Below are 12,907 nucleotides of genomic sequence, written 5' to 3'. Positions count from 1 at the left end.
TATTAATATATTATATATGATTATGAAGTAAATTATGAATTTGAATTGAACCTGATATGAGCTCGGAAGCTCAGATTAAATGATAGAGCCAAATTTGAACTTTCTAATTTAGGCTCGAGTTTAAAAGTGCGCAAGTCTAAAGTCTCGTTTGTTTTTTGAATCGAGTTTGAACTTATTAAAACTATTTATAGAGTCCAATTGACACCCTTATCTCCATGACAGTGGATTTCAAACTAATTACAAACTTTAGTTTGGATTTTTCTTGTACTTTTCTAATTTTAGTTGTAAATGAATAAAAAAATTGGCCCTCTAACAAGAAGGGTTAATCACATTTATTTTTCCTGAGATTTGGCCAAGCTATAAACTGAATTCCATAGTTTGAGCAAAAACCATCTACCCATTACACTAATAAGAAGCAAATAAAAGATGATTTTGCAAAAATGGCTCTAGGATATATTCAAGAAAAACATAAAAACTTTTCCCCATAAAATAGCAGTCCGAATAAGGCCCGAAATTTTCAAATATTTCAATGTACAGGATTTGCATATCCTAAAGGACAACAGAGCAAGATAAAGGGTAAGAAAGGACTATTTTGGAAAACAAAAAAGGAAATAAATCGAATAAAGAGTGAAAAAGGAATTTCCAACCCAATTCCAAGGAAAATAACCAAACCATGAAAATATGAAAACAGAACAATACAGAAGCTTTCTCTGCCTCGCTAACCCTCTGTTCTCCCAATTGCACGACTAATCTTCTTCCACCACCACCACCACCACCACCACCGGTCCGCCACCTTCCTCCCACATAGTTAAGAAGAATCTCCGTCAGTGATTCCACCCTTCACTTTCATTCTTGGTGTTGCATATGGCTTTTAATTTGTTGGGATTTTGAGAGTCCACCAGATGGGAACCAATTGCTACCTTTGGATTTCATAGACTAATTTGTGCTTGGGTAGTCGAGGATTCATGGATTTTGCGTGATTTTGGTGGGTTTTTTATGTGGGAAGTCATGAGGAGCCGCAACAGCAGTTTCAAGGAAGAAGATCTAAAGAAAGAGACATCTCCCTCTTCGGCTTCTTCTGCTGTCGATTCAAGATTCAATCAAACTCTCAGAAGTGTTCACGGGTATGCTGTAACTTGCATATAAAACAGATCCAGCAATGTCTAAAAAGTTTTCTGTCAGAAAATTTAAAGCGCCAACTTTGTGCTATTCAACGCAGCTCTTTTATCATATCTGAGTACCCAGTTAGGAATTATTTGAGAAAATCCAGACGGGTCTCATTCAATTAGAGTTTATAGTGTGTGATCAGTGAGGAAGAGGAAATAGTATCAATTTGTGAAATTTTTCTTCAAGTTTTGAGCTTTGACTTTTTGTGTTTTTTTTTTTTTAAATTTCTGCTCATTTAACAGCTATAACTTAGTTGATTTGTTAAATTGGTAGTTAAATAGGTGCAATTTCCGGTTATCTCTGGATGTTTGATATATTTGTATTTGTGGTGAATAGAAATTTGGCAAGTTTTGTGGATGGGAATATTGTTAATGTGGGAAAAGGTAGACTAGCTTGCTCCTATTTTCATGATTATTAGTTTTGAGTGGTTATTCAATTTGATTGGATTTTATGTTAGTTTTCATTAAGAGTTACTTAATTCTGAAAGAGTAGAACTCTTTTTGCACTTCTCATGTTTAGGATGCAAGATGGTAATGCTACTGCTTAATCGTCTGTTTCGATTTTGTTTTTATTATTTCTAGAAAGTTGGTATATCTACCCACTTGGGTTATCCACAAACTCCTAAAATTGTTGAAGAGTCTCTCTCTCATTTTCTGGATTTTGAAGTTTCGGGCAGCAATGCTGCTTGCTCTTATCCTATGTATAGGGGAAGGCAATGTCAAATCCTGCTTTGAAAAATTTATAATCTTCAATGATGATGCATGATTTATGTCCCATAGGTTGTACCGCTGCTTTGTTTGGTCTCCAAGATTTGTGATTTTTTTTTTTAAATTCAATATGTCAGTGGTTCTAGTTGTTGATTTATACTTCTTAGGTTTGTGATTGCTCTCCAGGGATAAATTATAGCACAAGGTACTTGAATTGGTACTCCATAATTTTGTGGAGTACACCAGGAGAAGTCAAGTTTTTTGCCAAGTTTGTCTGCTACAAGTTTTTTAAAAATTTTTGCTACAGTAACCTCAAAAAACTTTTCAAAGTTTTTAAACTATACACTTCAAAATATTCAAAAAAAAAAACGCAGTTCAAAAATTTTTTAAAAAACTTCTACAGTAAGCTACAGTAAAGTTTTAGACAAACACCCAAAAAACTCACCTTCCAAACGGGCCATTAGAGTGCTCAAAGTGCATGAGCGATATGTTTTTCAATTTAAATTTTTTCCCTTTTTTCTGGTAAAGGTTTTACACATAATAACTGGTTCCAGAGGACTTTGGAGCTCTATGGCCATATTTTGAAAAATCATGCTTAACATTCACCATTTAGTAGTTTTAGTAAAAGAAGTAGGCCCCTGTGATCCAGGATATACTCGTTAGTAGTCCTTTAATTTAAGGTTTGGTAATGGTAGTCATTGGCATACATATCTTCATTTTGAATCTATGTTGAAATTCATAATGTTGGAGGCTCTATGACAAATATTCAGCTTACGATCTCTTTTTAATCTTTTGTTATGAATTGTGGAGAAATTTTTTGAATGGTCTTTTAATGCCATTTAGGTTGCTGAAAGGGCGCAGTTTTCCTGGTAAGATACTAATCACAAGGAGGACAGATCCACAGGATGACTTAATTCTAAGGTCTCCAGATAGTAACAGGAGTTTATCGGATAATGATACTGGTTCCAGTGAACGAGTGGATGAATCTAGTCAGGTTTTAGGATAAGCCACTCCTGCCATTGTCTCCTTATGTAGTGGTAATTCTGTAATTTGCTTTAATTGGTAACATGTTCTTATTAAGATTTTCTTTTTGAGTTTAGGATGGACTCCAAAACAGAAGTAATGCAAGTACTACTACATCTTTTAGCAAAATGAAATTGTCAACCTCAAATTCAGAAAATGCATCTAGAGAGGTTCAGAAACCCACGGTTGGTGCTAGAGCTACAGATTCCGCAAGATTGATGAAGTTCACAAAAGAATTATCTGGGACGACTGTTATTCTAGGTATTAATAATTTTTCTATAATACATCTGAATCATTGTCTTTGCTTGCTATGATAGTATTTAAGAATTTTCCTGGTTTAGATATGGTTGTGTAAGCTGGATAATCATATATTCTTCAATTTTGTATTCATCTTGTTTCTAATTCTTTTTTCTCCTGGAGGGAGGAATTAAAGTTCTCTAGTCCCACTTTGGGTGTTTTAGACTGTTTTGCAAGTTTTATGGATATAAGTGTGGCTGGTAGACAAGTGGCCTTAAAGTTTTCAAGTAACTTTTATACTTTGATTTTTTCCTTTCTGCGCCTGAGGCTATACGTAGGAAGATGACATATTGAGGGAAAAATCCGTAGCTGAAACCAGCAGGCGCTACAATAATTAGCGTATTACAAGCTGGCAGTCCAGTAATTGGTGCACGAAAAGTTGTTACTGAACAGTGGTAATTTTATTATATAAATTATGAGGGGAAAACCAGTTGTAGCTGCAGCATATCAGCTGTAAAAAGCAACATTTTTACTGAATTAAGTATCTTTGACATAATAAAAGGTTATTGAAGTTGTTTGTTCTGAAAAAGCATTTCTGTTGTCTCCAATTGCATGCAATTAATCAGGGGAAGGATGTTGGTTTTGTTGGGTGCCAAGTGAGGTGAACACAAATAGAGACTGTCATTGAATTGTTTTTCCCCCCTTTTCTGATTGATAATCGGTGATCATATATTTGTAAGATCCTCGCCTGATGATCATATATTTGTAAGATCCCTGCCTGCTGATCATATATATGTAAGATCCCCGCCTTTGATGAGAGGTGTGAAGAAGAAGCTTTGAGATAACTAGTATAATGGGTGTAAACTGAAAGAATAATTTGGATTTTTGGGAAGCATCATGACAAATCCTTGATTTTCAAGTTGAGGAAGATATTAACTTTGTTCTTGTATGAGAAAGCTAGTTCAGGTCAGTATATACTATATGAAACATAGGTTTCTTTTGGAAAATGATTGTGCAATCAATATGTTATTCTGTTTTGTTATTGATTGAAAAATTCAATTTCGGAATCCTATTGATTTTTTGCCATTCTTATCTTACAGATAACCTGCGTGAACTAGCCTGGAGTGGTGTTCCACCATATTTGCGGCCAAGTGTGTGGAGACTTCTTTTGGTATGCCATTATGCTAAAAACTAGCCTGTCTAAAGTTTTTTGATTCAAATAGCATGGTTGGTAATTTCATGTTAATTATTGCCTCCATCTATGCTGCATCTGATGGTTTTTTTTTGACCAGCTGCAATATATCTCAAAAATGGCTGTGACAAAACTTTGGCCTATATGTTTTTACAGGCAGGAAAATAGAAATTAAAGAATACTATGGTTACAGAAGATTGTGTCTCGGAAATGTACTGCAAAAGTTTTGGGAGTTTTGTTTAGTTAAGAAACTTTTCATCACTGTAATCTTTCCTGTAGATAATACTGGCCCTTTTTATCTTTACATTTCTGCACTTGTTTACTTTAACTCATATGAGACTAAAAAGGTTTGAGATAACACAGAAAATATGATGAAGGAGAAATTGGAGGTTGGTAGAAAGAACAAAATAGTTGTCCTTTCTGTTTCGCTTGGGAATTGTGTTGATTATTTTTCATGTAGTAGATTATCTAAAATTCTGTGGTGCTTTTTTTCATATATTCTTTGAAAGTCTCTCTTGGAGTTGTTTGGCGTTTTGATAGTGAGAGTTGGCTGTGTTTTCTTCTCTGTTTAGAACTTAAGATGGATGTCTATCCATTTTGTCATGAATTTGATTATTTACATAGATGTCTAGTTTTTTCAGATGGAACTTCGAAATTTTCCCATTATGTTTATCTGTGAAACCTCTCTCTCTCTCTCTCTCGGCAGATGTAAGGTTCTTTACAAAAGGTTTTGATTTGAACTTTTGTGCTTTTTGTTTAATAACGAAACTTTCTGTTGATGCTGTATATTATTTAGGTTATTATCTAGGTTCTTTTATTGTTCTGTATATATAATATTAGTGCCTTTTGAAGCTTCGTTTTCTCATCTCATTTTCTATGCTGGTCTTCTGCCACTCAATTTTTTTTTTCAAGAAAAACTTCTTAGCCTTTTCCACAACTAATGCAGGAATGAAAAAAGGAGGAAGATGATGTTTAGTCTAGCTAATTTAAGTTGATTTGTAACTTGTGTACTGCAAAGACTAGTTTGTCTTCATAAATTCTGTTCAGCTATTTCCTGGCTTGCATATTCGCATTGATTAATTAAAGAAATTTAGAATATCTAGCTGGAAAGATTGTTGTTGCTTTTTGAAATTTAAATAATGAACTGACAACAGGGATATGCACCCCCTAATTCAGATAGAAGGGAGGGAGTTTTGAGGAGAAAGCGCCTGGAGTATCTTGATTGTGTTGCTCAGTATTATGATGTTCAAGACACTGAGCGTACAGATGAAGAGATTAACATGCTCCGGCAGGTTTATTAGAGGCTATTCCTCTTGGTTATTATCTCCTGACAATGTATTGGCAGCCTTGTGTAACCACATATTCATATGTTCCAATTATTCTTTTCAGATTGCTGTTGATTGTCCAAGAACTGTACCTGATGTCTCTTTTTTTCAACAACCTGAAGTTCAGAAATCTTTGGAGCGCATACTTTATATATGGTTAGTTACCTTTTATGCTGATATACATATGATAGTAATCCTTCTGAACTGGTTGAATTGGTCAATGTCATATACAGTGGTGGAGCAGGAAATAATTGCTAGTTTCTGTCTTTCCTAAAAGTAGGTACACCCTCTGGCCCATTTTATAGGTCTTGGTTTCTATTTTGGTTTGGCTCAAAATTGTAGTCATGGTCTAAAAATAGAAATAAATAGTGCCCAACTTTCCTGTCGGGAAAACATTTACGTCATGTTCTATTGGGCCTTTTTCAAAATTTCAAACTGAACTAATAAAAAGTTGAATATTAATTTAGTGGCAATAATGGAAAAAGTTGCTTTAACAGCTCATGTATTATAGTCAAATTTTACTTTTCTTAAACTGTGTGCAAAGTTGATCGTGACATATGAAATGGGATGGATGGAGTGCACAACAACAATATACACATAAAAAAGTGTTGCATCTTTTTCGTGTAATATAATATATATTCACATGATAACACAACTTAATTGGGGCAGTGGAGGCATGCGCCCCCATTACCCCCTTTGTAGATCCACCTTTGGTCATACAGATCTTCTAAGTGATCCAGGAGATGCTTGCACTGGACTCTGTAAATGTAGCAAAAAGAAAGATTGGGAACTTATTTGACATTATTTATCAATCAGAGCCTTTTGGAATTTTTAAATTTTTACATACTGTAGTTTCCACGAATTCCTTTTACTAGTTGCGTCTCTAGGAAGTAGGCCATCCACTGTGTATTTCTTTGTCCTTTTGATTGCCAGGTTTGTGTAATGACTACCAGAAAAAATATTTTCAGAAGGTTTTGATGGATAGATATGTGCCTCTTATATCTCACTGAATAGGATATGTATGAAGTTAAATATGGTACATGCTAGGGAGAAAACATTATTGTAGGCCATGTTAAACTACCATGGAAAACAGGCTGTTGCGAAACACTCTTCATTTCATGATGTGTAACAAATCTTGGCACAAAGGTGTGAAATAAAATGGAAAAGACATCTGAGTCAGATTAAGAGAATTCCAGGCAAAAAGACCAGCATGGAATATAGTGGAAGAGAAATCTTTAAATTGAAAATTACTAAAGCTATTCTACTTCTATAGGCATTCATTTTTCTTACTCTTGGAAGTATGAAGATTTGAATGAGTCTTCCTGTTAACTTTGGGACAATTTACTGTCCTTTACGAATTTAGCAGGGGGACAATTAGGCGCGCCATTGGGGTCTGAAAAATTTGGATTTCGGGGAACATGTTAGAAAAAACTTTGAAAACCTCTATTTAACCTGGCACTGTTGGCAGTATTCTCTGACTGATAAGTTGTTACGCTGTAAGGCACCTATCAAATAACCATCTTTGTAAATAAAGAGCTGCTGAAGCATTCCTCAGTCATAAAATGGAACTCGCCCGCATGGCGAGCATCAATGAGAATGGGTCTTGCGATGCATTAGACTGATTCATTAATTATTAATTGTTTGTTACCGTTTGCTTATATGAGTCAGTTTTGCATTTTTTGTTTGCCTATTTCAGCAATTTTCTCTCACCAGGAATACTTAATTCCACATGATGACCATTGTAGATTGAAGGCTCTATAAAGTCTGTTCTTTCGAACAATATCTAGAGTTGCATATTGGCCCATATTCTTTCGTGCCTCTCTGATTTAAAAGGTGGCTGAACATTAGTGTTGCCTATTTGAAGCAGGACAAACTCTGAAAATCTGAGAAACTCAAAATCTGAATCCTTAAAGTATTACTAATTGTCAATGTATGATATCATATAACTTCTATATAGAACCTGAACACTGAAAAACATAGAGTATTCTTACTTCTTAGTATGTATGCTGATATTTGAGATGATATATGACAGAACTGAAGACCCTTTTTCTTGGCTACAGTGGGGATCGGTCTTAAAACCCAGAAGATACTTTACCCACCCAATCCCGAATCCTGTCCCCCTTCTTCCCCCCCCCCCCCCGCGCCCCCCCACCCTCCCCCCACCCTCGCTCCACCCCCCCCCCCCCCCCCCCCCCCTCCCCCCCCCCCCCCCCACCCCCCCCCTCCCCCGCCCCCCCTCCCCCCTCCTCCGCCCCCCCCCCCACCCCCCGTACCCCCGCCCCCCCCGCCCCCCCGTCTCCTCCCTCCCACCCTCTCCCTCCCCCCCCCCTCCCCCCCCCCAAAACATCCCCCAATTATGAAAAGCTCCTAAAGTTGCCTTAAGAAATTTTAAAATTTTTAATTTTATCTTATATTTGCACTCCCTGAAATTTTCAAATTTCCTTTCTCCCATTATGTTACCCCCCTAAATTTATAAAGTAATTGCCTTTGTAGCTTATTTTAAACATGAATACATCCAAATTAAAAGTATTTTCTCTCGTTTTTCTAATAGTAATTTATTTTTCTTTTTCCGACCTAAAAAAAGAAAATAAAGCATTAATAGAAAACAAACGAACAATCTTTAAACTTTTGGTACATACAAATGAATAAATGATCTTCATTCAAACTCCTTTTACAAGAACTATAGTTGTCTAGTGTATAAAGATATTAAATGTATCATTACTTCAACAGTATTCTTGTAATTGAAACTCTTAATACTGTTGAAAAGATGATGCAACTATCATATGATCTATACAATTATTTATGATATAAGAAAGTTTTTGCCTTTTGTGATACGATGTATATTGACATAATTGTGCCACCCTAACCTTGGGGTCCTCGATCCGCCACTGATTACACACACACACCTATATATACACACACATACATATACCACACCTATACACACATTAATTTCATTTAAAATAAGAATTAATTATTTAAAAGATAAAAAAGAATGAACCACAAAATTATAAAAAAGAAGAAACTCCTCTTCTATTATTGGAGAATAATGTCTGCTGAAAAGGAAAAGGAGAACGAGGCTAGAAGGAAGAGAGGCAGGAAGGACAAGAGAGATGCCAGATGACGAACAAGAAGGGGAGGAAGTAATTGTGTCTTTTTTGGGTTATTTTGCCATTAAAAATGTATTTAAATCCTAACATCTGAGCGTATTTTGTATTAACTGATAAGTGAATGTCTTATCACTTATTTTTTGAAGTAATTTTTGCCTAGGCAATGTGGAGGCACTTAATTAAGATGTTATATTTTTGGTTATCAAACAGGTGTGAACATGTTAATGTCGGAACACATTAAGTGTTGAATTGGGTTATCTAACAGGGCCTTAGTTATTCTGTTAGTTTTGCTCATGAATCGGAGGCAAGAAAGCAGATTGTGTTTATGCTGGAGCTTTCATCAGAATTGCTGTCCAATCTAAAGAAGAAATGTAAAATGGATACTACTAGGTTCCTGTGCTGCAATACCCTACTATTTCTCTGGCCTAGAAGTGATCTACTACCACCTTGGCCTCTTTCTCCTCTCCTCTGCTCCTATACAACCAGCAATAGAACAGCAAGTTGAGACAAGGCCTTACATAAAAAGTGCCATTTACCAGTCCTAACAGTACATCGTCCTTTTCTTCTCTCTTCTTTCAAAATCTTGGACACCCAATCCCCTTCCAAGAAACATCTCCACCACTATGACCCTTCCTACCACTCCCCCCCTTCTCAGCTCAACTATTGCACTTACAAAACTGAGAGCACATTAGCTTCAGGGGAACTGTTGCACTCCTTGCACTGCTAATACTTTGAGACTTCACTAACTTGGAACCAAAGTCTTTCAACCAGTTAGTCAAATCCTTTTTTGACCTCCTTTGAGAAAATGCATATCATGCTCGAGGTAAATGGGCAGGTAGAATTAGGTACATTAATGGATGTTTTAATCTTTTTTATGTGCTGCAAAGAATTTGAATTCATCTTGAGTTTGTGCACTTGAAGCTTGGTTGCAAGATTGTAAATTATAGTTTAATCAGGTAAATGCTACTTGTTAAAGTTCAGCAACTTACTGGAGAATGACACATACTACTGAAGAGAACCCTTATATACAAAAATATCCTATTTCTAATTGATTTTTGTTGTTAGCAATTAGAAAAGTACCAATGACATTTTAATTCAGTTCAGACTCAACCAGAACGAAAACTTTAGCTAAGTCCACAGTTCCCAATTTGTCAGTATCACAGACCGAGAATGGCAATGAGGCAGAGGGAAAGAAAGAGGGGCTTCCGGAAGGAGGAGATTTTTCTCTCAATAGTTTATATCAATAAACAGATAAAAGCCATAATGGTGCTATTTGTAGTTTTACATGAGTAATTGCTGCATGATTTTCCTGTAAATTTCCAAATCAACCTTGGTTTTCATGTTTTATTATGGAAAAATTTAAATATTGTCCATTTTCAGGGCTATTCGGCATCCTGCAAGTGGATATGTTCAAGGAATAAACGATCTGGCAACCCCCTTTTTAGTAGTATTCTTGTCAGAACATTTAGAAGGCAGTGTTGAGAATTGGTCAATGGCAGATCTGTCTCCAGATCAAATATCTAATGTTGAGGCTGACTGTTATTGGTGTCTATCAAAGTTACTTGATGGTATGCAAGACCATTACACATTTGCTCAACCAGGAATTCAGCGGCTGGTGTTTAAGCTGAAGGAATTGGTTAGACGGATTGATGGTATACCCTGTTACTGTGCGTTAATTCTAAAGCTTGGAATCATCTAATAATCTTATGTATGAGAAGATCTAATTTGCATGTGGGTCTTTTGTTTTATTTGAACAGTATGGTTATCGTTCTTATAAAACTAAAAATAAAAATAAAAAAAAAAATTGAAGGCAACTGTTATCTTGCAACTGCACTACTTGCCATATTCAAAAATCAATTTGTTCATAAGAGCCTTTAGAAGCCATGGGGTAATAAATAAACTTTTTGTATGGGACCATGTGTGTTCATTGTTTATGGCCACAAGGTTTTTGATTTTAATCTTTGTGGTCCTATTTTTGGTACTTTGCTTGTGTATACAAGTAGTGGATCTAGGAGGTTCTGGGTGTATGTTTATCCTACAACTCTATCACAAGTGGTTCAATTGCGTCAACAGTTCCTTTTTGGTATTTCTTGGTCGTGTTTATTCGGCATTCTTTTGGCTAAGAGCTCTTTCATTTGCTTCGGAAGTATTTTTCGCTTTTTGGGTACATGTTGGTGCTGAAGAAATTCAAGAAACATAAGTCTATAAATGATCTTGCAACCTGAAAGATTATGTCTGTATCCTATTACGCTCATTTTCATCTACTGCTTTTCTGTACCGTTGATTCAGAACCTGTATCAACACACATGGAGAATCAAGGGCTTGAGTTTCTTCAATTTGCATTCCGCTGGGTCAACTGTCTTCTAATACGTGAGGTTTGTATTTTTTCCTGTGTCAAGAGTTAATTTTGTTTATTTATTTGTAAATGTAATGAATGTGGTTGCCCACTCCTGGGTAATTATGAGGGATTTCAATCAGCGTCTTTGCTTCTACAGATCCCTTTCCATCTTGTTACCCGCTTGTGGGATACGTATCTTGCAGAAGGAGATGCATTGCCTGAATTTTTAGTGTACATATTCGCCAGTTTTCTGTTAACAGTAAGATATAATCTCTCTTTAAGCCTGTTAAGTTCTTTATTAAATATCTTGTAGTGAGAACAGGAGATTAGCAGTGGTATAGTAACTGTGCTTTTTGGAGAGGGTATTTCTTTTTGGCTCAAATCATTCACGTTAACTATCTTCATCCATTTGGTTATTCTTGAACTAATCTGCTCTGCAACAATTAAAACATGAGAATAACACACAGTATTTACTTGTATAATCATACAAAAGAACACACTTGATTGTGCTGGTATCTTTCTACCACTCTTGTATGAAGGTATCACATAAAGGTTAAATTTCTCCTGGACTAAAATTCTGGATCTTAAAATACCATGTGAATCTTGATAGGACACTGATGGTTATAGAAATCATGATCGAGGTACTGAATAACTTGTCTCATGGGTGAAAATCCTTATCTGTACTTCTGAATTAGCACTCATCTCTCTTTGCAACTCACTGTGCACACCTGTGTGTTCTCACGTGGATTTTCTTTTTGCCATATTTTTGTCATCTCTGTACAAAATTCTGATCATGTTTCATTAGATAATTCATTCAGAGATTTACTTGGAGCAACCATAAATACTAAGGACACAGACGTCTCATCTTTCTGTATTTAATGCTACTATCTTCATCTTTGAATATGCGACTTGTTTTCAGTGGTCCGATAAGCTTCAGAAGCTTGAATTCCAAGATATGGTTATGTTTCTTCAACACCTTCCAACCAATAACTGGAGTCATTTGGAGCTGGAGATGGTTCTTTCCCAAGCTTACATGTGGCACACTATGTTTAAAAGGTCTCCCAGCCACTTGGTTAGCTGAAGACGGAACAACATGATTCCCAGCTGGTCATCTTCCTGAATGTGTTGTTTTTATTTTCTTTTCACAACCTATACATCTGATCAGCGCTGATCTTTACCTATTAAATCAGTTGGCTGAATTTTGCTTGTTGGCATCTGTTTTCTGAACAAAAAGCTGATCATATTCTGTTTTTGTAATAACCGTGTCTCTAACTGATTTTTATGTACATCTTTGATAATAGAAAGTAAGGATTTGCAGGAAAATAAAGTTTAGTCTCTAATTTGTTACACTCTGGTTGTTTTGTAATTTTTTGTTTGTCACAATGCGTAAACATAAGTTCGAATATAATGGGATCCAGAACATTTGAAAATTTATTTCTTAGTTCCAGAGAGCTGCCTCTGATTGTTTTGGTTTCTTAGGCATCTGCTATAGCACAAAATGATTCTTATACCAGCAAAAGTCGATAAGTTGAAGGTATCGTCTGTTTCTCACTTTGCTTCCTCCATTTGTTCAATTCTCTAGTCCGATCTCAATGCCACAGGTATATTCAGAAGTTTGAAAATGCACATGCTCAAGTGTCTGTTTATTGAAAAATTGTCTCCAATGTCTGTTGTCAAGAGTTGATCAACCATTATGTCAGGATTTGCTTCCAAGAGTCCCAATATTCGGACGAAAGAATGTGGCATTGATGCTCACCATATCTGTGACCACCATTTCTGAATTTCTAGGAGTCCTAAATCCAATATAA

General features: G+C 35.9%; 1 protein-coding gene across 1 annotated transcript; it reads left to right on the top strand.

The window, feature by feature from the left end:
• Positions 1-673: 673 nt before the first annotated feature.
• On the top strand, positions 674-12,447 carry LOC113764471 (TBC1 domain family member 22B-like). Its single transcript, XM_027308383.1, has 10 exons — positions 674-1,124; positions 2,718-2,868; positions 2,975-3,158; positions 4,235-4,305; positions 5,481-5,618; positions 5,716-5,807; positions 10,142-10,413; positions 11,051-11,136; positions 11,257-11,358; positions 12,019-12,447. Exons 1-10 carry the CDS (start codon positions 997-999, stop codon positions 12,178-12,180), a joined length of 1,386 nt encoding a protein of 461 aa, XP_027164184.1. The 5' UTR covers positions 674-996; the 3' UTR covers positions 12,181-12,447.
• The last annotated feature ends 460 nt before the right edge of the window (positions 12,448-12,907 follow it).

Source organism: Coffea eugenioides, chromosome 3, assembly GCF_003713205.1.
Source record: "Coffea eugenioides isolate CCC68of chromosome 3, Ceug_1.0, whole genome shotgun sequence".
Lineage (NCBI taxonomy): Eukaryota > Viridiplantae > Streptophyta > Magnoliopsida > Gentianales > Rubiaceae > Coffea > Coffea eugenioides.
This window is presented reverse-complemented; position numbering and strand designations above follow the sequence as displayed.

Excerpts from the sequence above, each read along its gene's own strand:
- LOC113764471 (XM_027308383.1), top strand. The coding sequence starts at position 997 with ATGTGGGAAGTCATGAGGAGCCGCAACAGCAGTTTCAAGGAAGAAGAT. Across the intron at positions 5,619-5,715 it reads AGATTAACATGCTCCGGCAG|ATTGCTGTTGATTGTCCAAG; the intron begins GTTTATTAGAGG and ends TATTCTTTTCAG. Across the intron at positions 11,359-12,018 it reads TCGCCAGTTTTCTGTTAACA|TGGTCCGATAAGCTTCAGAA; the intron begins GTAAGATATAAT and ends ACTTGTTTTCAG.